Source organism: Stigmatopora nigra, chromosome 8, assembly GCF_051989575.1.
Source record: "Stigmatopora nigra isolate UIUO_SnigA chromosome 8, RoL_Snig_1.1, whole genome shotgun sequence".
Classification (NCBI taxonomy): domain Eukaryota; kingdom Metazoa; phylum Chordata; class Actinopteri; order Syngnathiformes; family Syngnathidae; genus Stigmatopora; species Stigmatopora nigra.
The window spans coordinates 7,681,735-7,709,028 of NC_135515.1; the positions used below are offsets into that span (position 1 = coordinate 7,681,735).

Sequence of the window (27,294 nt, forward strand, 5' to 3'; positions counted from 1 at the left end):
GCAGCCAATTTCCTGCCCTCACTGCGATCCACGGCCTCCACTTCCCGTTTCCCGTCAGAATACCAGTCGGCTCGGCTCCAGTGGGACCGGTGAGTGCACCTCAGAGACTTCCTCTCACTACACCACTACGTAAATCTACGTAAGTCCTTAGCTATGACAGTGGCTAGCTAAATTTAGCGTGTTCAATCAATTTCATCTGTCCTGACTCGGCAAGAGAAGAGGGAAAAATACGCCCTAGACTGGCTGCCAGCCAATGGCAGGACAATAGAAGTACTCAATTAATTAACTGTTTTTTTGGCCAGGGAAGCAAAGTTCTTTTATTTGTACATTGGCTACCCAACCCAAAGTGCGGTATGTTCTCCTACTGTGTTGCACAAAGACCCTCTTGTTCAGGGGTGTACAAATGAGGACAGCAATTTTTGAAAATATCCTGTAGCATAAGCTTGAGTTTAGCCAACATTTGCTTACACTTCTCGGGTCCAACACCAGATGGAGATAGTCCCTCTTTAGGTCATTTGTCAAAACCTGAAAATATGGCTGCATTTGGTTTTGCAAAAACAACACACAAAAATCCAATAGGATAATTTGAGCTTGTTTAGTTGATTTTTTTAACCTTCTTTCTCATAGACATCCAATCCTTTGTGAACGGGGCCCGTGATTGGACATCCATCACTGTCAATGGCAGCCAGTGAGTTCATTTTGAGGTAAACTCTTCTTTCATTTCAAACATTCCCCCCTTCAACTTTATTGTGTCTTTCAATTTCATACCAACCTAGCCACAAATAACATTTCTAGGAATAATTCCGTTATTTTCCCCAAATTCTGTGTTAGTGAAGGTGTTCTATTTCAGTAGCTTGACACATAGTTGTCTCTGATGGCTAATCTTACCAATTACTGCTACCTGCTGCGTGTACATATATATTTAAATATATATATTTAGCACAAGTGATCCTCTTAAACCTTTGGCCTGGATTTGGAGATTTGATGACTGCAAATGAAGGCAGGATGCATGCACCACTCACTGTGACCTTGTGGGGGTGCTGTGACTGGAACACCATTTTAAGTTTATTGTCATTTCAATGTTTTTCATAGGAATATACAAATCAACACTTGGTCTCTTTAGGGTTAGATGAGTGTGGCCGTGGGTATTTTGTTGAATAAATCTCTTATGACTTCTGCAATCTTAACTCTGGCTGCCATTGACAGCCATAGACGTCCAAAGTACATTCCATATATCCTCTCTAATAAAATTGCCTTTAGCTCAAAGTTGATCAGCAAACAGCTTAAATAATGACACTGTGATTTTGTTTTTAATAAAAACTTTCAGAGGAAAAAATGGATGAAGCCAAGTCACCACTTTGGTCTTGGCTCGCGTCCCGCCACAGCTTCAAATAGCGACGTGATTCCGGTGGGCCACTTAATCTCTTAATGTCGTAAATATTTCGAGATGCTGGAAAGGGCACGTCGGTTTGGCAAAAATAAGTTCTTTTGTCATGTTTGCACCTCTTGGGAGATCCAAGCCACTCTGAGAAATCGATGCTGGGCCTGCTGCTGTTTTAGACAATAGATTTAACCCTCACCCCTTTGTCCTCTTTAATGGATTGTTCCACGAAATCTTCTTGCTTTTAGCCTTCTAGTTAATGTCTGGGGATAGCTTTAGGTCATGTCGCATCCGGCCCATGTGGTCCTTTCTTTCAAGTCTTGCCTCCCTCCACTTTTGTATTATATACCATATTTCTTCATTCATTCAGTGCCAGCCCTCCCTGGTCTAAATGCATTGGACGTGTGTCACCGTCAATGGCAGATTCTTCCATTTCACAGTCATCAAAATTTGAAGTCGCCCCCTCCTTGCAAGCAATAAACTATAAAGACAACTACAGGGCGTTTTATTCCAAGAACAACATCTCCGCTTCCTGTTGTGAAGGGCTAGTTTGAAACCACCTCGGCCCGGAATGTTCTCGACAAACGCTGACGCGGGATTCGAAGCCCCTCCTGCTCTTGTTATTGTCGCGTGCACGCATTTAGTGCAATGTTTCCTTGTCTTGCCGCTATTAAGATTCCCACCTTACGCAGATGAAGTTTTTTTTCAAACCAGTAATCCTCGAAAGGCAAAGCTGATTGGTTCCCGCTTCCACCACATGTCTTCCTCCTCCTTCTATTTTGGAATGTTTGTCAATGGAGGGCCCTGACCCTCTGCACTGGCCCGGAGCCTTCTGGACGTTGAAGGGTGGGCGGCCTTGTGGGAATGAAGGATGAGGGGTGGCGGAAGTGTCCAATCCTAGCACATTGGGAGAGAGAGAGTAGAAATTCCTTGTTTAATTTGTCATATCATGCTTTTATGCATGAATTGATAGGCAGGGACGTGTGGTGGATCATTTTTACACACATCCTTATTGACATAATAATCCCCCCCCCCCCCCAATATTTTAGTTCTTTGCTTCCTGTTTGTCAAATTTTATTGACTAAAAATTAGCAAATGTAGTGCGGCGTGTTGTAGTTATGACCTTCTTGTAATAAAGTAAATGTTGGGAGGGTGCATGGTGGCCAGAGGAAGAACTGATTTTCGGGTGCGACTTTGGGGAGATTGTTTTCCAAATTGATACTTTTTCCGAACAATGTGAGGTCGTCCCTCTTTTTTTCCCGTACTTCCTCATTCTTGGATGCAATATTGCCGTTAGCAATCAACTAACTGGCAAAAGCCACTCTGTCATTTTGGGGCTCGGCAATCCCAATAAAGTGGAACCACATGAATGTCTTATACTTACTCATAGATTCCCAGAATTCCCTGCCATGATGTCACGGCAGAATTTCAGTTTTGGTTTTGTATTTACATTCTGAAGCCAGAACGCTCAGAACTGGCAGGAAGGATCCGTTCCACCTGTTGCGTAACAGCATCGAGCTGTTACAATGCCAACATCAAAAAAAGCCTGTGTGAACATGTACCACTTCCTGTTCCCCCTCCTTGTGTTCCCTTAACTTACAACACATCCTGAACTATGCCCAAATAATATTTGAAGTGGTGAGTTTATGATAGGCTATCTGATGGACGGCGGCGTTATGTCTGTACTTCCATGTCAGAAGGCTGCAAATTCATGTTATCTTTGATAGCCGGTGGGAAAGCTGCTCTCTTTGCTGAACTTTCAAGGACCTCTCATTGGGTCTTTTGACTAGGCCTGGGGGGTGTCTCAGCATGAGGTGACACCTAGGGGGGCCTGGAGCTTCGCCACGAAGCCAAGTGGAGGTCCGCTCTGATTACATCTTGATTTATTTAGGTGATCTCATACCCGTTGTGTGATGTAAGCACACGTTGCAGAGACATTTTGTTTATCTGCACTGCACATTCCACTTACCTTTTAGCCACAGAAGAGAAGAAAAATCAGTGTCTGGAAAATGCTGCCATGTTACATGGGTGAAAAATGCTGTACGGGCAAAGCACATAATGTGGTGTCAGGTGTTTGAGTGGGTCTATTTTTTTCTCCAAGCACCTCCGATGTGTGGAAAGTGTGGACGTTGCAGACCAATTTGCTGACATGACACGTTTGTTTAATTGTTGTAATAATTGACATCGGCATCATGGCTAATAGGCGTATAGCTGAGTGTGCGTTAACATGAAAATCAAAATCACATGGGCCTGGAAATTGTGTTATCACACACTCATTTAACTCATTGTCTTTCGTAGAGGGTGCTAGATGTCTAAATTCATTATGAATGGGAGAGGTTGGTTTGATTGATTCCTGTCAGCCCTCTTAGTCAAAAGTGATTGGATGACCTCAACTGCACTTTAATGCACTTAATTCACTTTCCAGTTCAATTTAATGAGACTGTTGTTTTCAATAGGTAATGTGATATATTTGTGATGATATTGGGAACATTTTTTTAATAACAAACAAACATGAATAATAAATAAATAATTACAATTTTAAAACATATTTTGAATCAAAGCCTGCATGTTTCTGTTATCCTACCACTAATCAAATTAACACTCAGGCTCGCACACTACCATAAAAAGAGATCCGGCAGTACTCAAAGCGTTTATTTTAAACCTCCCGAGGCAATTTACACTTGAATAGCAGCATGGCACCTTTACCTATTTGATTAAAAAAAAAAAAAAAAAACCTTGTGATAGTAATCCTCTTAATTCACACGCCAACCCCTTGATTAGCATACTGTACATGTCTCATCAAATTTACGAAAGTTTTCCTGGAAGTGAGGTGACTCATAACCAATACTCTAAAGTAAAAGCATATTTGTGATAACAAGTGGTCGAGAAATTTATTATAACGCTTTAAAATGAAAGATATATTCGTTTTATTATACGTTTAATTACTTCAATGGAGAATATATTTGCATATTACGCGTTTTGATAACTGAAAGATGAAATTTGTGCTTTTGTTTTGAAAGTTTGCCGTTGCATTTTTTTCCTTTCGTCACTTTACCTTGATCTTTCCTAGTCTCTTCACACGAGTTGTCTGGTCAACGGGAGGAGAAAGGAGCGCAGACGACAGTCAGTTAGTGGCAAAGAGCTTAACGTTAAGGTGGACTCTGCCTCCAACATTCTTTGATTCGCAATCTTTTATTCGACAAAGGACAAAGACTAAAGGAACCAATCGGTAAATATATGCCACGCACAATTTTACACTCTTTATTACATTGATAGCAGTCAAAATATGTCAAACTTAGCCCTAAACATGCTTATGACACGCCCTCGATATAACGAGAATTTCAATAATAATAATTAAATTGCATAAAATTAAATACGTTTTTTGATTTTCTTTGAAGCTTGATTTTGAGCTGATTTCGGTGCGGTTTAAAAAAACGAGTGAGGGTAGTTAAATGTATTAAATGATAGTAATACATTAATTATTATATTGATAATTTTCTAGTTAAAGTCTAATGTTTAAATCATAAATTTGATGTCAACATTAAGGGCTAAGTGAGATGAGACCAGATTTGAGAGGATCGGCGTCATATTTTCATAAATGGGGTGCTCCTAAATTGTGTAGTGACGTCATAGTCAATAGTCTGCGTGGAGCACGCACTTAAGTGCCTGAGGTCAGTTGAGATATTTTTTTTAATTAATCACATTCCCCTTATGCCTGTGAGTGATCTATACTTGGGATTTTGCTATTTGTAGTACTGCTTGAATTCACAATTAGTCCTGAGATTAGATTCAAGTTCATTATTTAATTTGACTTCTCCATATTGATAGCCATTGACTGAGATAATCAATTTTGCTATGCAAACTATACGAAGATTTCCTCTTTGAAATATAACCTGCCATTTAAATTTAAGAATGGGAGAAGCTCTCGGGGAATGACCTCTGCCAAACCTCCCTATCAAAATGCATTTGACGTCGAGTACTGTCAATGACAGCCAAAGAGTTAATTTATCTAGCTCTGACCTCAACTCACAATACAGCTTGAAAATAAGTGGCACTCATTCTGCCTTGTCATCATTTAAATGAACACATTCTTCAGATACATGCTGATAGTTTTTGTACTTTTACGAGTCAACAAAAAAGCTCCAGCTTTGCCTAGAGCACCAAATGATACTGACAAATCCTAAAACGTTGCCAAATCTAGCAATGAGTCGACATCAACGCCTCTTTTTCGTTCCTTTTGACGCACGTGTGCATTTGAGTACAACTATAATGACATGTGAGTCAACAACAAGGGGTCTTTGAAACTGGGGGGGTTGTTTAGTGTTGGCGCCAAAAGGAGTCTCCGAGCGAAAACAGATGTCACAATGATGACATCGCCAGGTGGAGACATTCTTTTTTGTTTGTTTGTCAATACACTCTAGAGAACTGGAAACTGGAAAAGAAGGAGGGTTAATGGCAAAAAACTCTAGGACATTTGAAACAAATGTACTTTGTTTGTGACATTATGAACATTCAGGACAAAGTAGTTGTATTTTAGCTGAATGCTAGTGGTAATTTTCACGCTTGTATTACAGTCATTATCTCTGTACCTAATGAAGTGGCCATTGAATGTACTGTAGTACTGGAGTGTGTGTGGTTTATTGTGTGAGGAGTGTTACATGCAAAACAGACAGAACTCTGTGTGTGTGAGTGTGAACATTCACAGGATCGCTTCACATGCCATTGCCATGACGACACAGACTGAAAACTCCCTCGACTGACTCTAACTTGGCTAACCCGCAATTACATTAGCCAGATAAAAAAAATGCAAATTGTATTTGGCTAAATCATGTTAATAAATACTACATTTGTCGATCCTTACAAAAACGACCAAAAAGTTTAATTGTTTCTTTTTATTTTGCTTGGACCCTGCCCATATCTAATTTATGTTTTTGGCACAGGTTGACGACGAAGCCCACCTGTGCTGTCTGCGCTGTTCGTCCTGGGTGTGGAAGCTTCTTCCTGGACTATCTGCACCCCGTCTTTGTGGTGTCCCCGTCTGCTTCCCGGCACACCCGAGTGGTCCGTGGTGTCCGGCGGAGGCGGCCGGTCGCCCCGCAGGATGCCCGCCAAGACCCCCATGTACCTGAAGAGCAGCACGCCAAAGCGAGGCAAGAAGCCCAAGCTGCGTGACGTGCTGTCGGGTGACATGATCAGCCCCCCGCTAGGCGACGTGCGCCACAGCGCCCACGTGGGGCCGCGAGGCGAACGCGACATGTTTGGGGACGTGGAATTCCTCTCTGGGAAAATGGACATGTTGCCGGCACGGAAAGGCGACGCTCGCTCGCACAGCGTGGACGGACGCAACGGCATCGAGGCCGCCGCCTCGGACTACTCCTACAACGGATTCCACTACGAGCGCTCGTCCTCGGGTTTGTTGAAGAACACCATCTCCATGCCGGTCTTCGTGGCGCACGAGCAAGCCCCGCCCAAGCCGCCACGGCTTCACTTGGATGACGGCGAGCAGCGCCGCCTGCAGCCCGCGGACGTCCGCGCCAAGCGGCCGGGACGGCGCCCCGTGGAGAACGGGGGCGGGGACATCTCCTTCTCGCCCTTGCTCCGCCGACTGGTCCCGTCGTCCGGGTCCTTCTCGGAGGTCTCGTCGGAGGAGTCGGTGTCCGACATCTGCGGGCGGCGAGGGCTCAGTCTGGACTCGGACGCCGGTCTCAGCAACGAGGATCTGCGTGACGATTCGCCGTGCGGACTCTTTCCGCGAACGGAATCCACGGCAGCCCTGGACTTGGACCTGGATTTGGGGCCGTCCATCCTGGACGACGTCCTGAGGATCATGGACCGCTACAAAGACGTGGAGAATCGATGTGAGCTATGAGCCAAAATGGGTGGCTGAGATGGAGGATGAGGCCTTTTACACCAATACATGTAATCAGAGACCGCGTGACAGGACGGACATCTTGGCTAGAGTACTTGCAGAATGTATATACATGTAGCGTTTCACTATGTTGCAGCCTCTTTCCTAAATTGATCCCATTTATTGGCATGTCAGACAAGTTAAAACAATTATAATGAATTAAATGGTGGAAAAGTTCATGTCAATGAACAAAACAATGCTTTATGACATCGTTGTTTATTCAAAAACAAAACATTGTAGTAGTGATGTCATGATCGATTATGATTGTGGAAGTAATGACATTGTTTTCTTTTTTTAATAAGGCAGTAGCATCAAATGCGGTAATGAGCTCAGGCTGGTCCTTCAGAGCCTCAAAGCAGCCATTGTCGGCATCTTTCCATATTTTTTTTTATCTCTTGCTTGTGAGTCTTTGAACCATTTTAATAAGAAACAACTAATAAATAACACATTAAATGATACTTCTTTTAACAATATAAAACTTTCTGAATGAGAATGTGATCCACAATCATATGCAAACTTATTACAATATTACTAATGATGCATTCAACTAGATTCAGTGCAAGACTGCTTAACTTTGGCTATTATACATTGAAAATATTGGTCTAGTTTTCACGTCGTGGGTGAGGAATGTTTGTGTTACATATGTAAATAAGGCCTCTTCTGCCATTCCAATTGTGTCAATTAAAAAAATTACTTTTGCTTGCTGCATCATTTTCATATCATGACATCTTTGCAATAACAACTATTACTCTTTATTATGCATATATTATGCTACAACTGGTTCCTAACATCCATAGCATTTGTGTTTCAGAAGCAAATTGAAATTAATTTCAATGAATGTTGATTGACATAATATGGCAATACATTCTCTAACTTCTGTGTATGTCTGCCCATTAAAGAATAAAATGGCGCAAATTTTAATTTAAGAGTAATGAGTAATATGGATAGTTGCCCCCACCAACATGGATGCCGCACACGCATGCCTCTTTTCCAGACTGCAGTAACGAAAAAGAACAGTAGGTCGCGCTAAAACGCATTTAGCTTACATCTGACGTAAATACTAAAAACGAAGAAAAAGGAATCTCCACGCTAGCTTTTCATTCACAACAAATGTCTCCATGAAAACTCCTAACGAATAAAGTTATAAAGCGTCAAAGAAGAGCATACATTTTGCAACAATGAAGTGAGTTTTCCGTGTCTTTAAGATTGACATCGTCCAAATTGGGCGACTTAAATGTGACCGATAGTGTTTTGAGCTTGCTAGCTGGGCATTGGCTGGATGCAGCCACTTGAAATAACAAAGGAAAATGTCTATAAAAACGTATTCTTTTCACCCAGGCTCAACATCGACGGCCTTTTAGTTTATTTTCCTTACGACTACATCTATCCTGAACAATATTCGTACATGCTGGAGCTCAAGAGGACGCTGGATGCTAAGGTAAGAAATGCGCACTAGACTAAACAGTCATTTATTTATGTCATAAAAATGACAACTAATTTGGGTTTTCGTAACGACATTACGAGAGTAAAAGTTTTTCTATAGACTTTAAATATTACAATAGAAACTGTAAAGTGAGGGCGACATGTGTCCTGATTTCATCTTTGGCAATGGCTATTTTGCCCTCTTATTTACCAACAAAAATGATAATGATGTTGTCTGCGATTGGCTGGCCACCAATTGACGGTGTCACACTGGGATAAGGCCCTGCACCCCCCGCGACTATTGTGAGAATTACGTGGAAAATGAATGAATAATGTTGGTCCTCTTTCAGGGCCATGGCGTCCTGGAGATGCCATCAGGAACTGGCAAGACCATATCACTGCTGTCTCTTATTATTGCCTACCAGAAGGTGAGCGTTGACTCAGCATCATGTTTCGCTTTGATTCCTTATTTGAGAAATTGCACTTTTCTCTTCTCAGGCGTTTCCTCTGGATGTGACCAAACTCATCTACTGCTCCAGAACAGTCCCTGAGATTGAGAAGGTGACTTGAGTCAACTCACTGAACCTTTCCGGTTCCCCATTTTTGATGGTTCCTGTGTTTAGGTGGTGGAGGAGCTGAGAAAGCTGTTGGAGTTTTATTCCAAAGAGACGGGCGAGAAAAATAACTTTTTGGGGTTGGCGCTTTCCTCCAGAAAGAACCTGTGCATCCACCCTGAGGTCAGCTCTCCAATAAATAATCGAATAAATTACTTGAGGTTTCTTTAATATTTTTCAAGTTAGTCAGAATTGTAAAAAATTAAAAAGGGTCATAATGTTTTTGAATCAGTCATTAAATTAATTACCACATTTGAACCCTTTCAAGATGAAATGAATGAATCAACAACTTTTGACAATTCTTTCTCTCACATAGCCGTATTTGTTTGCATTCTGGCCATTCCAGGTGAGCAGCTTGCGTTTTGGCAAGGAAGTGGATGGCAAGTGCCACAGTCTGACGGCGTCCTACATCCGCGCCCAAAACCACAACAACCCCAACCAACCCGTCTGCAGCTTCTATGAGGTAAGACGGTTCATTCATTTTCCACTTGACTTAGGATCAAACCTCTCTGCTCTGCCCGGTAGGAGTTTGATGCAGTGGGCCGGCAGGTGCCTCTCCCTGCTGGCATTTACAACCTGGATGACCTAAAGGACTTTGGTCGCAGAAAAGGATGGTGTCCGTACTACCTGGCGCGCTATTCGGTATGAGAATTGAACCTGTCAAAATTGTAAATTGTCTTCCTTGGAAGTGTTGGCAATATTGTCGTCATTTGTATTTAGCTCCTGCACGCTAACATCGTGGTGTACAGTTACCACTACTTGCTGGACCCCAAGATTGCAGACGTGGTGTCCAAGGAGATGGCCAAGCAATCCGTGGTGGTCTTTGACGAGGCACACAACATCGGTCAGTACCAGACGGAATAAATCTATCACCACATAGACCAGGTAGCTGACTTCTTGGACACTTCAAACGTGTGCCACAATAATGCTTCAATTCGGCACCTTCCCTCCCAACTCAGTGCTGAGCAAATTTGAGTATTTATTTTTTCAGTGCAGCAGGTGTGTTGACATTAAAAACAATATAATAGATTAGGATTCTTCTAATATCCAAATTTACATCACCCGGCAGACAATGTGTGCATCGACTCCATGAGTGTCAACATCACCAGGCGGACGCTGGACCGTTGTCATGGTAACGTGGAAACATTGCAGAGTACCATTCACAGGTAAGAACCCAATTCACTGGCATTCCGGCTGAGAGGGCCGGGAACCGTAATTTGTCGCCAACCCTCTTGGTCAAAAATGAGCCGTCATTGTGATTAACCCCTTGAACAGGATCAAAGAAACTGATGCCTCCAAATTGAAGGAGGAATATCACCGCCTGGTGCAAGGCCTGAAGGAAGCTAACGTGGCGCGGGAGACTGATGTCTACCTGGCCAATCCCGTGCTGCCGGACGAGATTCTAAAAGGTGAGGAGCTCAATGCCCATTAGGCACCCGAACATCCAATTTGAGTGATGGGTCTCCCCGCCCCCCAGAGGCCGTTCCCGGTAACATCCGCACCGCCGAGCATTTTGTGGGTTTTCTGAAGCGCTTCGTGGAGTACTTGAAGTCCCGTCTGAGGGTGCAGCACGTGGTTCAGGAGAGCGCCCCGCAGTTCCTCAAAGACATCTTCGACAAAGTCTGCATTGACCGCAAGCCTCTCAGGTGAGATGGTGATGGCTTCATAACGTAGCGCCACCCGGCTCACTCGGAATCCAACGCAGATTTTGCGCCGAGCGGCTGCAGTCGCTGTTGCGGACGCTGGAGATCGCCGACATCGCCGACTTCTCGGCCGTCACGCTCATTTCCAATTTCGCAACGCTGGTCAGCACTTATAGTCAAGGTGCGTCGTTTTCTCATTAGAGCCGTTTTGGGCAAAGAAAATGCAACGAAAACATTTTTTCTTATATTTTGAATTTGAATTGGATTATTGATTTTCTTCATTTAAAATAAGCAATATGATACATTTGATTTAAAATAAATACATGTATTACTTGTTTCCTTAAAAATAATACTTAAATAAGAAATGCCTCACTTTTGATGCTGGTACAAAATGGCATTTTCCTATTCAAAGGTTTCACCATCATCATCGAGCCATTCGAAGACAGAACGCCAACTATCGCCAACCCAGTCTTGCACTTCAGGTAGGGAGACTGTACTGCCATCTTTCCGTCTCTTTAGTTTGACCTTTCTTAAAAACAAAATGACTTTTTGAGGATTGTTAAAAACGTGGAATCGTTATCTCTGTCGTATCCAATCAGCTGCATGGACCCTTCCATCGCCATCAAGCCCGTCTTCCAGAGGTTCCAGTCGGTCGTCATCACTTCGGGGGTGAGTCTGGGTCTTGCTTTGCCTTTATTCTCGTAGACCATTGTATCATTGTCTCCTGCCTTTGTCCCCGGTCAGACGCTGTCCCCACTGGACATCTACCCTCGCATCCTGGACTTCCGACCCGTCACTATGGCCTCTTTCACCATGACGCTGGCACGAACCTGCCTCTGCCCGCTGGTCTGTCGCTCTGTCTATCCCTTTCTGTGCGACAAATGAGTGTTTTTTTTAACATTTATATTTTGGCCTCAAACTTGTTTTGGCATTCCAATTTTCTGTTCTTCCAGATTGTCGGTCGCGGAAACGATCAGGTGGCCCTGAGCTCCAAGTTTGAGACCAGAGAGGATTTTGGTGAGAAATTTTAAAAGTTGAAATTGAACTGTTGTCATTTTGAACAAAGTTGTCACAATTTTATAGCCATATAAATGGGTTATTAGTACAGCAGTGGTTTCACCAAAGCAAAAAAAAAGTGTCATGAACACATTTTCCTGCAGAAAATAAAGTTGCATACGCGTTACTTTGTAATATTTAGTGAAAAAATGACGTTGCTGACTCAATTCACGACTTTTTTCCCCTCCCTAGCTGTGATTCGTAACTATGGCAACCTGCTGCTGGAGATGTCCGCCGTGGTCCCCGACGGCATTGTGGCTTTTTTTACTAGCTATGTTTACATGGAAAACATTGTGGCGTCCTGGTACGAGCAGGTCGGCTCCCGCCCGCTCGCTCGCCATCAACGTTTGGCTCGCACGGCCACGCCAACTAACTGTATTTGTACGTCTCTCCCACTTTTAGGGCATCCTGGAGAATATTCAAAAGAATAAGCTGATTTTCATCGAAACGCAGGATGCCGCAGAGACCAGCATGGCGCTGGAGAAGTACCAAGAGGTAAAATCTGTCGTGAAGGGTCTTTTAATTCTCAACCTTGATTCCACACTCGTCTCTTGCCAGGCGTGCGAGAATGGCAGAGGAGCCATCCTGCTGTCGGTGGCGCGGGGGAAAGTGTCGGAAGGGATCGATTTTGGTAAACTATTTATAACAATAAATTGTCTTAAAATTTGAGTTTTTTTTTTTTAATTTCCTTTTTATTGTTGTTTTTGTCTGTTATTTTTAATAGGATCATTTCCTGATAAATTTACAAGTAAAATTGTGTTAAAAAAATTGAATATACTTTCAAGACAAGAAAAGTAAGCACTCATTTGGAAAAGGTAGTTTTTTAAGCATGTTTTTTTAAGCAATTATTTTGTTAAGAGCTCTATTCTTCCCGAAAATTTAATGAGTCTATTTTTCTGATAGTTTTTCTAACGAGGTGGGAGTTCTTATTTCCAGGTTTAGAGGAAAGTTTGTTTTTTGTGTGTGTCCAGTGCATCACTTTGGCCGAGCGGTCATCATGTTTGGCGTCCCGTACGTTTACACACAGAGCCGCATCCTCAAGGTAACACCACCCGCTATATATTGCTTTTGTCCAAATATTGAGCCGGTGCCGATTTTCGCAGGCTCGACTGGAGTACCTGCGGGATCAATTCCAGATCCGAGAGAACGACTTCCTCACATTTGATGCCATGCGACACGCCGCGCAGTGCGTCGGCCGCGCCATCCGAGGGAAGACCGATTACGGACTTATGATTTTTGCCGACAAGGTACCTCACCTCATCCCGAGGGATGGCAATGTATTCTTCTTTTCTTTTAATTATTATTTCTTTCTAGCGTTACGCCCGAGCAGACAAGCGCGGGAAGCTCCCTCGCTGGATCCAGGAGCACATCAACGACGGCAGCCTCAACCTGACCGTGGACGAGACGGTGCAGTTGTCCAAGCATTTCCTCCGGCAGATGGCTCAGCCGTTCCGACAGGTGCCACTCAAACACACGGTACACGGTGGAGAGGAGCCCGTCAATAACTGTCGCCCTTCTTCACCACAGGAGGACCAGCTGGGTCTGTCTCTGCTGACACTGGAGCAACTGCAGTCCGAGGATATGCTGAAGAAGATCGCCCAAATGGCTCATCAGAATTGAGCGAGTCGCTCGTATTGCGTCAAGCAGGGTCAACATGGGAAGGCTTCTTTCTCTAAGCGTCTGTTGTGCAGACATTTAGACCTAATATTGTACATTTTGCATCCTATGTACTTTTTTGTAATCATTCATTTATGCATTTTCTGAATCGCCTATCCTCACAAGGTTCGCGGGGGGTGCCGAAGCCCAGCTCAGCAAACTACAGGCACCAGGCAGGGGACACCCTTTAGGTGAGGGGCAATTTAGAGTGTTCATGTGGGAGGAAACCGAGGACAAACTTCACACAGTGAGGACCCAACTGGGATCGAACCCTCGACCCCAAAACGGTGAAACTGAAATGACTGTCCAATGGAGATCCAGATTCATGGATTTCTGACAACAGAATAAATTGAAAATGGAAAACATTGTATTGCTTGAAGCAATTAATTCACTTATGTCCCACCTTGCGACTTTATGTATGCTGTACCAAGACAACTTTGAACGTGCTTTTATTTTGAAATACGACAGGAAACATCTTTCTGAGTAAAACTTGTTTTTTCTTAGATATAAACAAAGGTTTTTGTTTTGTGTGTTGAAATACGTACATTCTTTGACAACGCACTCTATAATCAGTAAAAAATGTTTTAAAATAAATTCAGACCATAGAGAAAAAATATTACTAAATATCTGTACCACGTGGATACTTAAGAAAGTTGCTAGCGTCTCTTCCTTCTGTTTGCTTTTAGGCGGAACAAATCTCAAGTGCACATTTTATAGTTCCAACATTACCAGCTTCAATTACGGTAAAAGGGCGTTTAATATCTTCAGTGAAACGATATGTACGTTGTGATGATTAATTATTTCTTGTATGATCTGGTTCGGTTTAGTTTGCAAGCGGAACCTTTGTTTTGAGTCTTTGTAACGGAAGCCTTTTAGAGATGAGCTGTTCTGCCAACCGCCAAAAAGATCTACAACAAGCACAAGATTATCCAACTGACTCATTTGTACATTGCAGTTAAAGTAAATATACGCGGTGGTTATTTTTTTTTCTTTTCGTTGGACCGTTGACATTATTTAACAGGTGGAAATATACGCCTTGTACATTTTATTAACTTAACGAAATGGGGGACTTTGGGGAGCGAGCTGCCGCCATTCTGGAGCAAATGGCGAACCAGGTTGTTTTTGAAATGAGCAAAAATAACGTTTCCTCCGACATGACGCAAATCATCACTACAAGCGACGGCGGCAACATTGTAACTTTATCTCAGGACTTGGTAAGTTGTATTAATAATATTTGCTTTTATTATTAGTATTACTTTTTCATTTTCTTGACCCATAGACGAGCTAGCTTGCCAAATTGTAGCATCCAAGTTCTACCCACGAATGGGTGCTTTTAAAGATAAAATCCATTACAGTAAGTAGTACATTGGTTTTAGGAGAAAAACGTTTTGGAAATGCATTTAATATTGGCCCGCGTGGAATGTAAATGATCGTTAAACAGCAATAGCTTAGAAAAAATAGTACCACCCTTGACAAAAATATGCATGAAAACCCCGTTCATGTCTTTTTATTTGCTCGTAACAGACAGAATTTGTCAAAGCGGTGGAGGTGCTAGCTCAGGATGCAACCACGGAACTCAACAACGTTTTCCTGCAGCTATTTGACTCGGCAAGTAGGGAAACGCTGACGTTACGTGACAAAGTGGGCGAGCTGGAGGGCCAGCTGAAGTCTGTGACGGACGACTTGGACAAATACAAATCGTGGAAGGACAGCGTGATGAATGGCTGCCCCGTACTCAACGAGGAGACTGGCTGGATCATGACTCTGAAGCCTTATGGAAAGTTGGTGGAAATGCCTGAGGGGTTGGTGAAAGAAGAACCTGTCGTCACGACAGAACCTGTTGTCACGACAGAACCTGTCGTGACGACAGCACCTGCCGACGGTTTGTTAACAAATCCACTGTAAAAAAGAAAAAAAAATTCTCAACACTAACCAAAACGATCCGTATAGAAACATTCACTTTGGAGGAGATCGTTTTTGAAGATGTGGTGCCATCAACCAGTGCACACGGTAAGGTCATTTGACTTTTTGTAAGGACAGGAACGCTAAAACGTTGGCTATGATGGCCGATGTTTGATGGCCTCGTATAAGAATAATTTCCCCAACCCACAGAGACCATAGAGCCCGACGGCACGGCTCAGAAACCTATGCAAGCCGACGTCCAAAACAAGGCGTTTGAATGCGACGTATGCCAGAAAAGCTTCAACTATAAGGACCAGCTCCGAAAGCACATGTACACCCACAAGGAGCCTCAGAAATGCAGCCAGTGTTCCAAAACCTTCCGCAGCAGCGTTTCGCTGGAGCGTCACATGCTGCGCCACGAGGGCAAGTCACCTCGGACCTATCCGTGTCCGCACTGCGACAAGACCTTCAACAATGTGAAGCGGCTCAAGTCACACCAGATGGTCCATGAAATATCCTTGGGTAAGCGGCAAAATCTCAAATATAACCTATTACTGGAACTAGCATTCATCTCGCAACAGCGCCCCGTTGGCTTTGGTGGTCGGGTAGTGTAATTACAGTTTAAAATGATTGCATTTTTATCGGAAGTTTTTAATATTGCGGTGACAACACTTATTTCACAATAATTATCGTTATAATTTTATCGCCCAGCTCTGGGGAAAGTCACTGTCACATAATGATGTCTTTTTGCAATTCTTTTTTAAAGACCAAATATTGTCAGGAAAGACCTTCATGTGCGAGACGTGTGGCGCTGGATTCGCGCATCGCCACAACCTCACGCGCCACATCCGCATCCACACGGGCGAGAGGCCATACAAGTGCCACATCTGCGGCGCCACCTTCCGGCAGGACAGGCTAAAGGCTCACATGCTGGTCCACGGCGCCACCAAGCCCTTCATGTGCGACATTTGCAGCAAGACCTTCCTATACAACTGGCAGTTGAAGAAACACCAGAAGGTGGCGCACCAGAACGGCGCAGATGCTGGCTCCCTGGTTCGGAGGCGGAGGGGCCGTCCGCGGGGACGCACAAATCACAATGTTATTGTCAAACGTGACAGGTGAGGATCACAGTTCTTCTATTTTTGGGGTTGGATCTTGCCCTAATCTAAAACTGATTCTAATTACTGTTATCTTGAAAATAGGAAAAATACAGTAGTACCTTTTCAGACGAAGTTCATGTGTCAATTTTTCTCATAGAAATGAACGAAATACACATTAATTCAATGAATTAAATGACATGCTTTTCTTTCTTGAACTCTTTGAACAACAGAAGCACAGTGGACACGACCAAGTTCACCTGCCAGACGTGCAAGCGCAAGTTCAACACGGAGGCGGGGCTCCAAAAACACGAGCAGGTCCACACGGGCGACGCCCCCTTCGCCTGCGAGACCTGCGGCAAGGCTTTCCTCTACAAGGCCACCTTCAACTACCACCTGCGCACGCACACCGGCGAGCGTCCGTACGCCTGCGAGGTGTGCGGGAAGACCTTCATCGTCCGCCAGGTGCTGGAGACGCATCGGCTGCAGCACACGGGCGAGAAGCCGCACACCTGCGAGCACTGCGGCAAGGCCTTCCGCGTCTACGCCAACTACCGGCTGCACCTCCGGATCCACACGGGCGAGAAGCCGTACCAGTGCGAGGTGTGCGGCGTCCGATTCCGTCAGCTCGGACACGTCAAGTACCACATGAAAGTGCACACGGGCGAGCAACTGTACTCTTGCGCCACCTGCGGACTTAGCTTTTCCAACGCCAAACGACTGAAGAGACACACATGCACTGTCCCGACCTGGTGACGCGGCTAACGTCTTGACTCGCGTGGAGCGCCTGAAATCAGCACTTTCGGGAATTTGCCGCATTATAAACAAACGAACGCACGCCTCGCACGACTGACCCTAGATGGGAAAATGAAATCTTAGTATTTAAATAAGCAAATTACAAATTGTTTTAACAAAAAAAATGTGCGGGCATTATGTGATGTCAGTTCTACCCACGCGCAGACACTGATCAATTTTGGAGCTGGAGTGCTTAATAATGGGTATTGACATCAGAGGGAAGGGTGGGAAATATAGGAATACTTGTGTGATTGGTTAAAATAATAGCATTGAACAAATGTATGCCTGGTGTATGGTGAAGTTAGTAATTGCCTATTAAAAACATTTTTTATTTATTTTTTTGTTTTTCTTTAAACTTTTCTTGCCGGGATGCATGTGATAAGGGTGTTGTCGGTTCCTTTTAACACACTCGCTTCCATCAAGAATATGGCAGAAAATAACTCTTATTTTGAAAGTTATCAAAAAATGAACTCGTTGGCTGCTGCTGCAGTAAACGGTGCAATACGTCTAATCTTTTGGCCTACTACAAAAATATATTGGATTACCATCAGTTTCCCCCCTCTATTAAGACTAAACTCTCAATCAAATATGGGCCTTATTTTGAAATGCGATGCCAAATTGCGTCGTTTCCGAGTAGGAAGAACGCGTGTTTTGGGGGGAAGGAAGTTAAAAAGATAGTTTTTTTTTAGTGCGGGTTGGTTCTCGTGTGGAAAATGCATATAACTCTTCACAAACTGCACATTTAGTCGGTTTTGTCGTTGCCAAATGGGGGACTTTGCAGAACGAGCTACCTCCATTCTGGAGCAAATGGCCAACAAGGTTGCCGTTGAAATCAAGAAACTTGTATCCTCCAACATCAAGAACGAATTTTTCACTTTTGACGATGGAAACAGTGTGGTTTCGTCTCATGATTTGGTAAGGTCTATTCGTTGTTTATATATATAAAATGATCATGGACATTTACTTGACCCAGAAAAAGAAGAGCTAGCTCCCCTGGCTAATGTTAAATGTAGCATCTGAGTTAACTCACAAATGCTTTTGAAGTATTTATAAAATTAAATCTGTCCATGTACACCCTACATGTCTGGAAGATACTAAATGAATAAAAAACAAGCTCAATGCATGATAATGCATAAAATTACCTATTGGTGAAAAGTTGGTACAAAAAGTAATAATTGGGCTAACAGGCATGCCTGAGCAGATATTCCCATAACTGGTTTAATTTTGTAATGTTGTTTTTTCCATTGATAGTTCAGCTAAATTCCTTAGAATAACTGTTCAAACTATTTGACAGTCATACTTAAATCACCCCAATTCAGTTCTTCCACCTGCTTTGTGTCACAGTCAATTCAGCTCCGTGCCAAATTATTATCTTGGATAAACCTCCAGGTTTCTTATTAATTGTATTAAAAAATGTTTCAAATGCAATGTAATATTTTGATACGTTTTTTTCAATGGCACATGTCACCCAAATCCATTAATTACTCCTGTAAAGCTGTCAACCAAGTATTTTTATTTGCCCTCAGTTGATCCATCATATTGAAACATTTATGACATCATTGGTACAAGAGGCTGCCAATGACATCTGCCATCTTTTCCATGAATGTTCCTCTTTGCTGACCTTGCAAGTAAGTCATATTGAAATGTCATATTCTGGAATTGTACAAACTACATTGTGTGTGATTAAAAGTGTAAAAGGTTATCAGGTATGTCTAGTATTTGAATGTATTTATTTAAAATCAAGGCGGTCCAATATTACAATTCTGCATTTAACCATCACATTTTGTGACGCAGGGGGAATCACAAGTGGAGGAGCTGAAAAATAGGCTGGATGTGGCAGAAACCTCGTTGAATATGATCTTGCAAAATACTTGTGCTGTGGTGCTGGACACAGAGCAACAAGAGGGTGGAGGAGAGGCAGAAATATTGCAAGCAGAGACACAAATCTCAGGTGACTCCCACTTCTTCATTGTCAATATTGTTTGACTTAACAGTGAGTACTGCCCTCCAGTGGCCAAGAAAATACTCATGAAAAATAAAATCTAATGAATTTGCGATGAGTGAATACGCTATAATCGAGGGAATACTGTATACATGTTTTATTTCTCTCCATTGGTGGTGAGACAATGATTTCTGACATGTTTTTCATTTGCAGCTGTACCCGGAGAAGTGGAGAAGTCGGCTGTCATTGACCCAGCATCGTATGAGGTACTCCAAACTACCACAAATCACCAGCCTGTTTTCCTACCTCAAACCTCTGTAGAGGTCTCGTGTTGGAATACATTGTTTAAAATGTTAAACTTGATAACTCGGTCCCAAAAGACAGTTTTGAATTTATTTTTTATTTTTGTAGGATGTCCTCCTTGACCCGACAGCACAGATCATCATTGTCGATGAGATGGCCGTCAGTTCAGATCAGCAAGAAATAATAAATAACCAAGACTTCCAGGTTTGTAGTGGTTTTTCGATCATTAGATTGAATTCACTCTTATTTGCCATCAAGATAGCAATGCTATTCTTAACAGCTACAACAGTGATTTGCAGCAAAATGCTGGCCAAATATTTCATGCTCATCATTGTCATTTATTCATACCAATTAAATGCCATTTCTCTGGGCAGAGACTAGAAGATTCCATCGACACTGGGCCAGTCGGAGCGCCGCGTAAAACTCCCCAGACAGTGACGCGCTTGGAAAAGAAGTTCACGTGCTCGCTGTGCGGAAGCGTTTTCCCCCTTTTGCGTAATCTCAACGTGCACATGCGGCAGCACACGGGTCAGCACACAGGTCAGTGCTTCCATATACTAAATCTGTGCATATTTTACTTAGTACATCTTTGATGTCAACCAGATTTTTTATAGACATTTTTTCTTCATTTTGATATTATTCCCTGGCTGGTCAATGTGTTTGTTAATATTGATCAAATGTTGCGAAAAAATAAATACATAAACAACAACAACAGAAAATATTTAGTTGAAGTTACTCAAGGAACAATTTCCATTGTTTTCCAGGCAAGCGTGCTCACACATGCAACACGTGTGGCAAGGGCTTCACGCTCAGGCAGATCCTGCTGGACCACCAACGGCTGCACAACGACGAACGCCCCTACAAGTGCACGCAGTGCGACAAGAGCTTCTACCGAGCCAACGGCCTGAAGATCCACAAACGCCTGCACGCCATCCGCCGCACGCGCACCGGCGAGCACACCTGCTCCATCTGCAACAAGATGTTCAGCCTCCACAGCAACTTGGCGCGCCACCTGCGCATCCACACGGGCGAAAAGCCGTACTGCTGCGACATGTGCGGCAAGCGCTTCAACCAGGCCGACACGCTGAAGATTCACCAAAGGATTCACACGGGCGAACGGCCGTTCATATGCGAGACCTGCGGGAAGACCTTCATCCAGCGGGGCACCCTCAAGGCGCACATCGACGCCGCCTTGCCGGCCTGCGTAGCCTGCGGCGCCGTGGCGGCCTGCGCCGACGCCATGCGCAGCCACATTCAAACGCACAGCGACGGCGTGCAGTGCGGCTGTTTGCTGTGTGGCCATTGGCTGAGCACGGTGACGGAGTTGCGCACGCACCAGCAGCAGCATCAAACGGCCACTCGAGCGCACGGCTGCCCCATATGCGGGAAGAGGTTCATGTCGGCCAGTTACCTGAGGATACACTCCCGCTTGCACAGTGGAGTCAAAAAGCCCCACTCCTGCAACGTCTGCCTTCGCGCATTTGCCCAGCTCAAAGCCCTCAAATTGCACAAGGTATGTTTTAATTTATCTTTTTTTTCTTTTTTAAGTCTTGCACATTACATTTATGTGAATATCCATAATGCAAATCTAATATTTAAATCATAAGACTGTCTCTCTCCCTCCCCTTTTTCTTCCTACAGGAAATCCACGTAAGTGAAAAGCCTTACTCCTGCGAAAAGTGCGGCAAATCTTATAGTGACGTGAGCCTCCTTGGACACCACAGGTGCAACGGCAATGCCGAGAAGGTAACATTAATTTCAAAATTAAAAATATTAAATATCTCCTTCTTTCACAACAATGGGAAAACCACCATGGCTTTTTCAACAACATATCAGCACAGTAGCAAATAATAATTCATTAGCTAATGCATGGATAGCATCTACAAAGAGAATTTTATTCCTGTCACTGTCTCTTTCGCAATAGGAACTACAGTAGTTTTCTTAAGAAATCACCACTTTGAAAAATAATTCATAATTCAATGACCACACGCTAATCATGGCTGCACAATCACGGCGATGTCCTGTAACTTGTTCTCCTTTCCAGGGAGGGTCCACGGAAGAGAAAGTGTACATCTGTACAACATGTGACAAACGCTTCAAGCACGCCCCCAACTTGATCCGCCACCGTCGCATCCACACGGGCGAGAAGCCGTACGTCTGCACCGTGTGCAACCGTGGCTTCAACCAGAGCAACAGCCTCAAAGCCCACCAACTGACCCACACGGGCCTCAAGAGGTTCATCTGCGGTGGCTGCAAAAAGGGCTTTAGCGACAAGAGAAATCTCAAAAGCCACAAATGCAGTTCATCCTCGCCTGAGTGAATGGTTAAGAAGAATGAACTCATTGACTAAATGGAAGTTTGCACAGATGTATCCTTTGGTTTATTTTATTAAGTTAGAATAATAACATGCCGCACTTCCAACTACTTCTTCTTAAATTAGTCGCAAATGTACATCTGTTAACTACCTCAGCTAACCTCGAAAATAAAAACAGTAATGTATTAGATATATACATGTTGTACGTTTTGTAAATTGTAACTTTTATTGTTTATCAGTTTTAAAAAAAAATAGGATGGTTGAAATTACTGATGTCTTGAACGCAACGTTAAATGTGACACAAGTGACGCATTTATACTGCGTCTGCATAGTCGGAAATGACGCTTGTTACCCGCGGCATATGTCCGTACTGAGAGACTGTTAGCCTTTATACTGGACCAATTAAGGGCACAGTTACACTTGTTGTACTTGTACTGCAGTTTTGACACGTGTTGTTTTCAGTACGAAGTTTTTCCCCTTTCCTCACATTACCAAATGGGGGATTTTGCAGTACGAGCTACATCCATTTTGGAAGAAATGGCTAACTTGGCGGTGATCGAAATGAACAATGTTGTCACTGCTTCCGAAATGAACCAAGAAATGTCACCGGTCGGGGAGACAACAGTTTTGGTGTCCTATAAAGTACGCTTCATTACTTTTTTCTTTTCTTTGTTTTAATGTAATTGATTGGTTGCTGTGTGTATATGTCTATGTACATGGCTCCCGCACCGCCGGTTTGGGTCATCATAGAAATAAAAAAGCTAGGTTGTTTGTCATTGCTGCATACGCGTCTAAATCGTGATGGTTGGAATTTATAAAACGGGAATAAATCTAAAGTTAAAACTGAATTCACGGGGTCAGGAAGGCATGGAGGTCGCCATTTTTATACCTGCATAAAGGAAGTTAGTTGGGAAGAATGTCAATAATAAAGGTTAGCTGTCATCAAATAAAAGGTTAAGAATTAATTGACCCTCTTTTGGTCCCCCAATTGTCAGGTGGCCCACCAAGTCAGCTCCTTCATGACGTCCCTGGCTCAAGAAGCGGCTGAGAACATCTGTTCCCTTTTCCACGAATGTTCATCTTTGCTGCGCTCACAAGTATGTTACATAGGTTTTATAACAACACCATTCATCTTATACACTACCTTTTAATGACAATAAAAGCATTCAATTCATAGATTCCAATTTCTTCATAACATTCAAAATTGACCTTGAAAAAATAACAACACTTGTTCAGGTGGAAGACCTAAAGAAGAAGCTGGAAGTGGCGGAAGCGACGCTGAGCATGTGTGTGAACACCACTCACGCTGGGAAAGAAGTGGTGGGACTTGAGGAGCAAGTGAATAGTGTCATCGGGGCGTCAGAAGGGGCGGAGTCCCCCAGCAAGAACTCAGGTGGGTGCAGTGTATTAGTGTCTTCTTGCCTAACTGGCTTCTTGCTGACTTCTTCATTTGCATTTGCAGATGACCCCGTGGACACCAAAATGTTGACCGCCCTTTACGTAACATACAAGGTAATCCAGACAACCATGGTCATGTTGACGATACACTCATTCTGTTTTCTGCACTTGATTAGTCCATTTAAATTGGGCAGAGTGAAATAAACTCCACAAAATTACAGTTTTTCATAATGCTGCATTTGTCTAATCTGTATGTTTGCTAGCAGAATGAGCAACAAGAATTGTCGCTGGATGTCACTGACCAGACATCATGTGTGCCCACTGAGGAGGAGGGAAAGTTGGTTCCAAAGTATGAACATGAGTTTCAGGTCAGATTGCGCATTTACTATCACATCCTTCCAGTCATTTTAACATTAAGGTCTTTCAAAATGATTGGGTGGCATTTACAATGTGATCAATGGAAGACACAAATGTATCTAAAGCAATACATCATATAAAAAAAAAAAATCTACATAGTTGTAACCGTTCTTTCACTGAATTTGGCAGGAACTGGAAGACGTGTTTGATTCGGGCCAAACAGGCTTGAGCCAAAATGGCGTCCGAAAAGGAAAGAAATGTGCCATTATCTCCAGAAAACGGCTCCAGCTACGAGCAGCGCATCGCAGCAACAGGAAATTTTCGTGCTCACTGTGCGCACGCACCTTTGTCCGCCAGCGCAGTCTCAATGTGCACATGCGGCAGCACACGGGTCAGTCCTCATCTTTTACTTTTCTTTTCGGTCTTGTCGTTAATCCCATGTATGATCCGTTTCTAAGAACAAAACATGACACGCCCACACTTATATTTTTTTTCACCCTCCTATTTCCCAACAGAAAGCGGATCGAATATTGCCGTCAAAAATCTTGCATATTCTTTGTGCACAAAATTGCAAGCATGCAGTAAGCGAATGTTTTCCAAAATTTGACCTTCCCCATTGGTGTTTTCCAGCCGAGCAGGCTTACACATGCGACGTGTGCCGCAAGGGCTTCCCGCTGAAAGAGATCCTGCTGGACCACCAGTGCCTGCACAAGGACGAGCGACCCTTCAAATGCACGCATTGCGACAAGAGCTTCTACCGCGCCGAAGGCCTGAAGCTACACCAGCGCTTGCACAACATCCGCCGCCAGCGCACGGACGCTCACCCCTGCCCCGTCTGCGCTAAGACCTTCACTCTTCAGAGCAACTTACGGCGCCACATGCGCATCCACACGGGAGAGAAACCCTACGGCTGCGCCACCTGCGGGAAGAGCTTCACCCAGGTCGACACGCTGAAGAGCCACCTGAGGATCCACACGGGGGAGCGCCCGTTCATCTGCGGCACCTGCGGGCAGTCCTTCATGCAGAAGAGGACGCTGGACGCTCACACTAACGTCGCCTGGTTGGCGTGCTGCGTGGTGTGCGGCACCACCGCCGCTTGCGCCGAGGCCATGCGCACTCACCTGCAAACGCACGAACACGCCTTACCGCTCGCCTGCACGCTGTGCGCCCATTGGATGGCTGCGCCGGCCGAGTTGCTCGCGCACCAGCAGCAAAACCACACCACGGAGGGGGGGCACGCCTGCACCGTCTGCGGGAAGAAATTCAAGTCGGCTAGCTCCTTGAAGATCCACGCCAAGGTGCACAGTGGAATCAAGCCTTTCTCCTGTAACATCTGCCTCCGTGGCTTCTCGCAGCGGAGCAGCCTCAAGACCCACCAGGTATATTTTGCACTTAGATTAAAAAATATTCGTGTGTGTGTGTGTAGTTTATGTCAACAATTATCTTACACAAGGGAGTAAAAATGGAAATTAGCCCTCTGCTACAATCTTATTATATATGCTTATCAACATGACTATAAATATGTTCATTAATATTTATAAATAAGTCAAACTAAAATACAAGTTGTTTCACAAAAATGTGAAAAGAAACACTTTTGTGCAGCAGTGACAAGTAAATCTTTGCCTTTTTTTTTTTCTTTGTTTCAGAATGTCCACACGGGCGAGAAACCCTTTCATTGCACCATTTGCGAAAAGGGCTTCAGCAACCTGGGCAACATGGTTCGACACCGTCGCGTTCACACGGGCGAGAAGCCGTACATCTGTGACGTCTGCGGGCGGAGCTTTAACCAGAGCAATAGCCTCAAGGCCCACCAGGAGGTCCACACGCGCCAGAAGGCCTTCATGTGCGACCGTTGTGGCAAGAGCTTCGGCTATAGGAGGAACCTCCACAACCACAAATGCTTCTCCTATTGACCCAAATGCTTGATCCCAAGCATGACGCTCCACTGAAGGAAAACCTTTGTTGGTTTGGATGCCAAGTTTTGTGATGCTCTTCCTCATACTACTGAAAAACTCCAAGGCTGAGATTGCAAAGCAGAATGATAGTTTGCATTTGTCCTCACAGTTAAGAGTCTTTTTAAATTGTGGCTTGGATGGCCCCGATATGCAAGTAAGCTTAAAAGCTCAGTTATTTTTCGTGTTTGTTGGTAAGTCCTGTTTTCACTGAAAAAAGACTTTTTATGGAATATGGAATACGTTACAAGATTTTTTTATAATATTTTAGAAAAAAGTAACTTTTACTCGTCATTAGTATAGATGACGCAAAAAATGTTTTTGGGGGTAAATGAAATTGGAATTAAAAGTAATGATTTAAAAAATATATGTTAAATTCTTGTGGGATTTCTGACTACACATACATTCACTGAAAATATTAAGGGTCCGTTGGAGAAAATATTTTTTTGGAATATAAAAACAAGTTGGTGTATGGCAAAAAATTACCCAAATATTTTTATTTATTCTTGATTCAATTGACTCTTAGATTTGCTTCTTCTGTCTGGAAAAACTCAGAGATGCATTGAAACCTGATGTTTCATCCTCCATTTTTTTGTTTTTGTTAAATGATATATTTTTACTCAGGTTCCTTTCATCAGGTTTTTGTACTTTTGTATCTTCTGTGGCGGTACTAAATGGTCACCTTTATATTTTGATAGAATGTATGACTTGTAGGAGCTTTTACAGGAAAAGTAGTTACTACATAGTGTGTGTGTCTTTCTACCGTTTGTTTCTTGGCCTTGTTTCTAAAAACAAGTGATCTACTGTTTTAAATCCAAACTCTCCGATCACGCAGTTTTACCACTTGAAGATCTTACAAAGACGCTTAAGTGAAAAGAAAAGAAACTGATGGTCTGTGTTGAATGACTTCTAATAGAATGTGTGTCTTAGGAATGATCCAGTGATGGAAAGTTAGCTTTGTGAAGATCAATTCTGCTCATAGCTGGTTATATAATTTTGAGTTAATTGGGCACAGTTTATCACACTGGATTGGGTTTCCTTGGTGTTTATGTGAGGAGCAAAATGAAATACTCCACACAACAATATTATAAATATATCAGCCCAACTTCATGTTACAAACTATTTATAGTAGGTAACTCTCACCAGTTGGTGGCGGTGTTGAACTGTGTATTATTTATTATTTTAAATTAAATTTCCTGCATTTACTGTTGTTTGATTAGGCAATCTGAAGTTGATTTGGTCACCTCCATTTTTCCCATTGTATTTGAAGTGGTCACCTTTAACGGTTTAATGATTAAACTATTTAAAAACAAGAGATTTAAACTTCATCTTGGCCATTTTTATGATTTAAATTATTAAAAAATTGTATATTACAATAGAATATGTACTAATAAAATATTGTTTTAATATAAGACTGATACATTTTCTTGATATTCATCTAAAAGCAAATGACTCTTGAGCTGGCCACATCCTGCTGGATGTATTGATGATTCCACATCCACTGATTTTTTTTCTCTCTCTCTAATTGCTTTAGCCACAGCTGACCGGATGCTT

The 27,294-nt window shown here is 43.2% G+C and overlaps 4 protein-coding genes and 1 long non-coding RNA gene across 5 annotated transcripts; 4 read left to right on the forward strand and 1 right to left on the reverse strand.

Moving 5' to 3' along the window:
* The first annotated feature begins 17 nt into the window (after window positions 1-17).
* On the forward strand, window positions 18-7,988 carry LOC144200912 (cdc42 effector protein 2). Its single transcript, XM_077723291.1, has 4 exons — window positions 18-89; window positions 628-704; window positions 4,452-4,610; window positions 6,322-7,988. The coding sequence occupies exon 4, from the start codon at window positions 6,483-6,485 to the stop codon at window positions 7,248-7,250; it is 768 nt and encodes a 255-aa protein (XP_077579417.1). The 5' UTR covers window positions 18-89; window positions 628-704; window positions 4,452-4,610; window positions 6,322-6,482; the 3' UTR covers window positions 7,251-7,988.
* Window positions 635-4,489, reverse strand: LOC144200913 (uncharacterized). Its single transcript, XR_013327219.1, has 3 exons — window positions 4,437-4,489; window positions 3,351-3,419; window positions 635-2,278 (listed from the first exon to the last, which is right to left on the reverse strand). It is a non-coding gene; the product is annotated as an uncharacterized LOC144200913 (long non-coding RNA).
* Window positions 7,989-8,337: 349 nt separating the features above from the next.
* Window positions 8,338-14,048, forward strand: ercc2 (excision repair cross-complementation group 2). The gene is made up of 23 exons (XM_077723228.1): window positions 8,338-8,472; window positions 8,628-8,727; window positions 9,062-9,139; window positions 9,210-9,272; window positions 9,335-9,448; window positions 9,672-9,788; window positions 9,851-9,967; window positions 10,046-10,169; window positions 10,395-10,491; window positions 10,601-10,734; window positions 10,803-10,971; window positions 11,031-11,149; window positions 11,381-11,450; window positions 11,568-11,637; window positions 11,713-11,814; window positions 11,922-11,985; window positions 12,217-12,338; window positions 12,427-12,519; window positions 12,583-12,655; window positions 12,996-13,066; window positions 13,128-13,271; window positions 13,339-13,482; window positions 13,552-14,048. The coding sequence occupies exons 1-23, from the start codon at window positions 8,468-8,470 to the stop codon at window positions 13,642-13,644; spliced, it is 2,283 nt and encodes a 760-aa protein (XP_077579354.1). The 5' UTR covers window positions 8,338-8,467; the 3' UTR covers window positions 13,645-14,048.
* Window positions 14,049-14,334: 286 nt separating this feature from the next.
* Window positions 14,335-17,809, forward strand: LOC144200871 (uncharacterized). The gene is made up of 7 exons (XM_077723230.1): window positions 14,335-14,423; window positions 14,508-14,894; window positions 15,205-15,562; window positions 15,631-15,690; window positions 15,793-16,104; window positions 16,349-16,700; window positions 16,913-17,809. Exons 2-7 carry the CDS (start codon window positions 14,742-14,744, stop codon window positions 17,433-17,435), a joined length of 1,758 nt encoding a protein of 585 aa, XP_077579356.1. The 5' UTR covers window positions 14,335-14,423; window positions 14,508-14,741; the 3' UTR covers window positions 17,436-17,809.
* Window positions 17,810-18,078: 269 nt separating this feature from the next.
* LOC144200649 (uncharacterized) lies at window positions 18,079-27,053 on the forward strand. The gene is made up of 17 exons (XM_077722894.1): window positions 18,079-18,389; window positions 19,001-19,102; window positions 19,269-19,425; window positions 19,630-19,682; window positions 19,828-19,923; window positions 20,094-20,259; window positions 20,484-21,232; window positions 21,361-21,465; window positions 21,764-22,036; window positions 22,382-22,675; window positions 23,029-23,130; window positions 23,270-23,426; window positions 23,496-23,545; window positions 23,695-23,799; window positions 23,978-24,179; window positions 24,419-25,167; window positions 25,435-27,053. The coding sequence occupies exons 1-17, from the start codon at window positions 18,240-18,242 to the stop codon at window positions 25,699-25,701; spliced, it is 3,777 nt and encodes a 1,258-aa protein (XP_077579020.1). The 5' UTR covers window positions 18,079-18,239; the 3' UTR covers window positions 25,702-27,053.
* Window positions 27,054-27,294: the final 241 nt, after the last annotated feature.

Coding starts and splice junctions, on each gene's coding strand:
- LOC144200912 (XM_077723291.1), top strand. CDS start 6,483: ATGCCCGCCAAGACCCCCATGTACCTGAAGAGCAGCACGCCAAAGCGA.
- ercc2 (XM_077723228.1), top strand. Junction 10,492..10,600: donor TTGCAGAGTACCATTCACAG/GTAAGAACCCAA, acceptor CCCCTTGAACAG/GATCAAAGAAACTGATGCCT. Junction 13,272..13,338: donor TTATGATTTTTGCCGACAAG/GTACCTCACCTC, acceptor ATTTCTTTCTAG/CGTTACGCCCGAGCAGACAA.
- LOC144200871 (XM_077723230.1), top strand. CDS start 14,742: ATGGGGGACTTTGGGGAGCGAGCTGCCGCCATTCTGGAGCAAATGGCG. Junction 15,563..15,630: donor GACGACAGCACCTGCCGACG/GTTTGTTAACAA, acceptor CGATCCGTATAG/AAACATTCACTTTGGAGGAG. Junction 15,691..15,792: donor GCCATCAACCAGTGCACACG/GTAAGGTCATTT, acceptor CCCAACCCACAG/AGACCATAGAGCCCGACGGC.
- LOC144200649 (XM_077722894.1), top strand. CDS start 18,240: ATGGGGGACTTTGCAGAACGAGCTACCTCCATTCTGGAGCAAATGGCC. Junction 19,103..19,268: donor CCTCTTTGCTGACCTTGCAA/GTAAGTCATATT, acceptor TTTGTGACGCAG/GGGGAATCACAAGTGGAGGA. Junction 20,260..20,483: donor GCACACGGGTCAGCACACAG/GTCAGTGCTTCC, acceptor ATTGTTTTCCAG/GCAAGCGTGCTCACACATGC.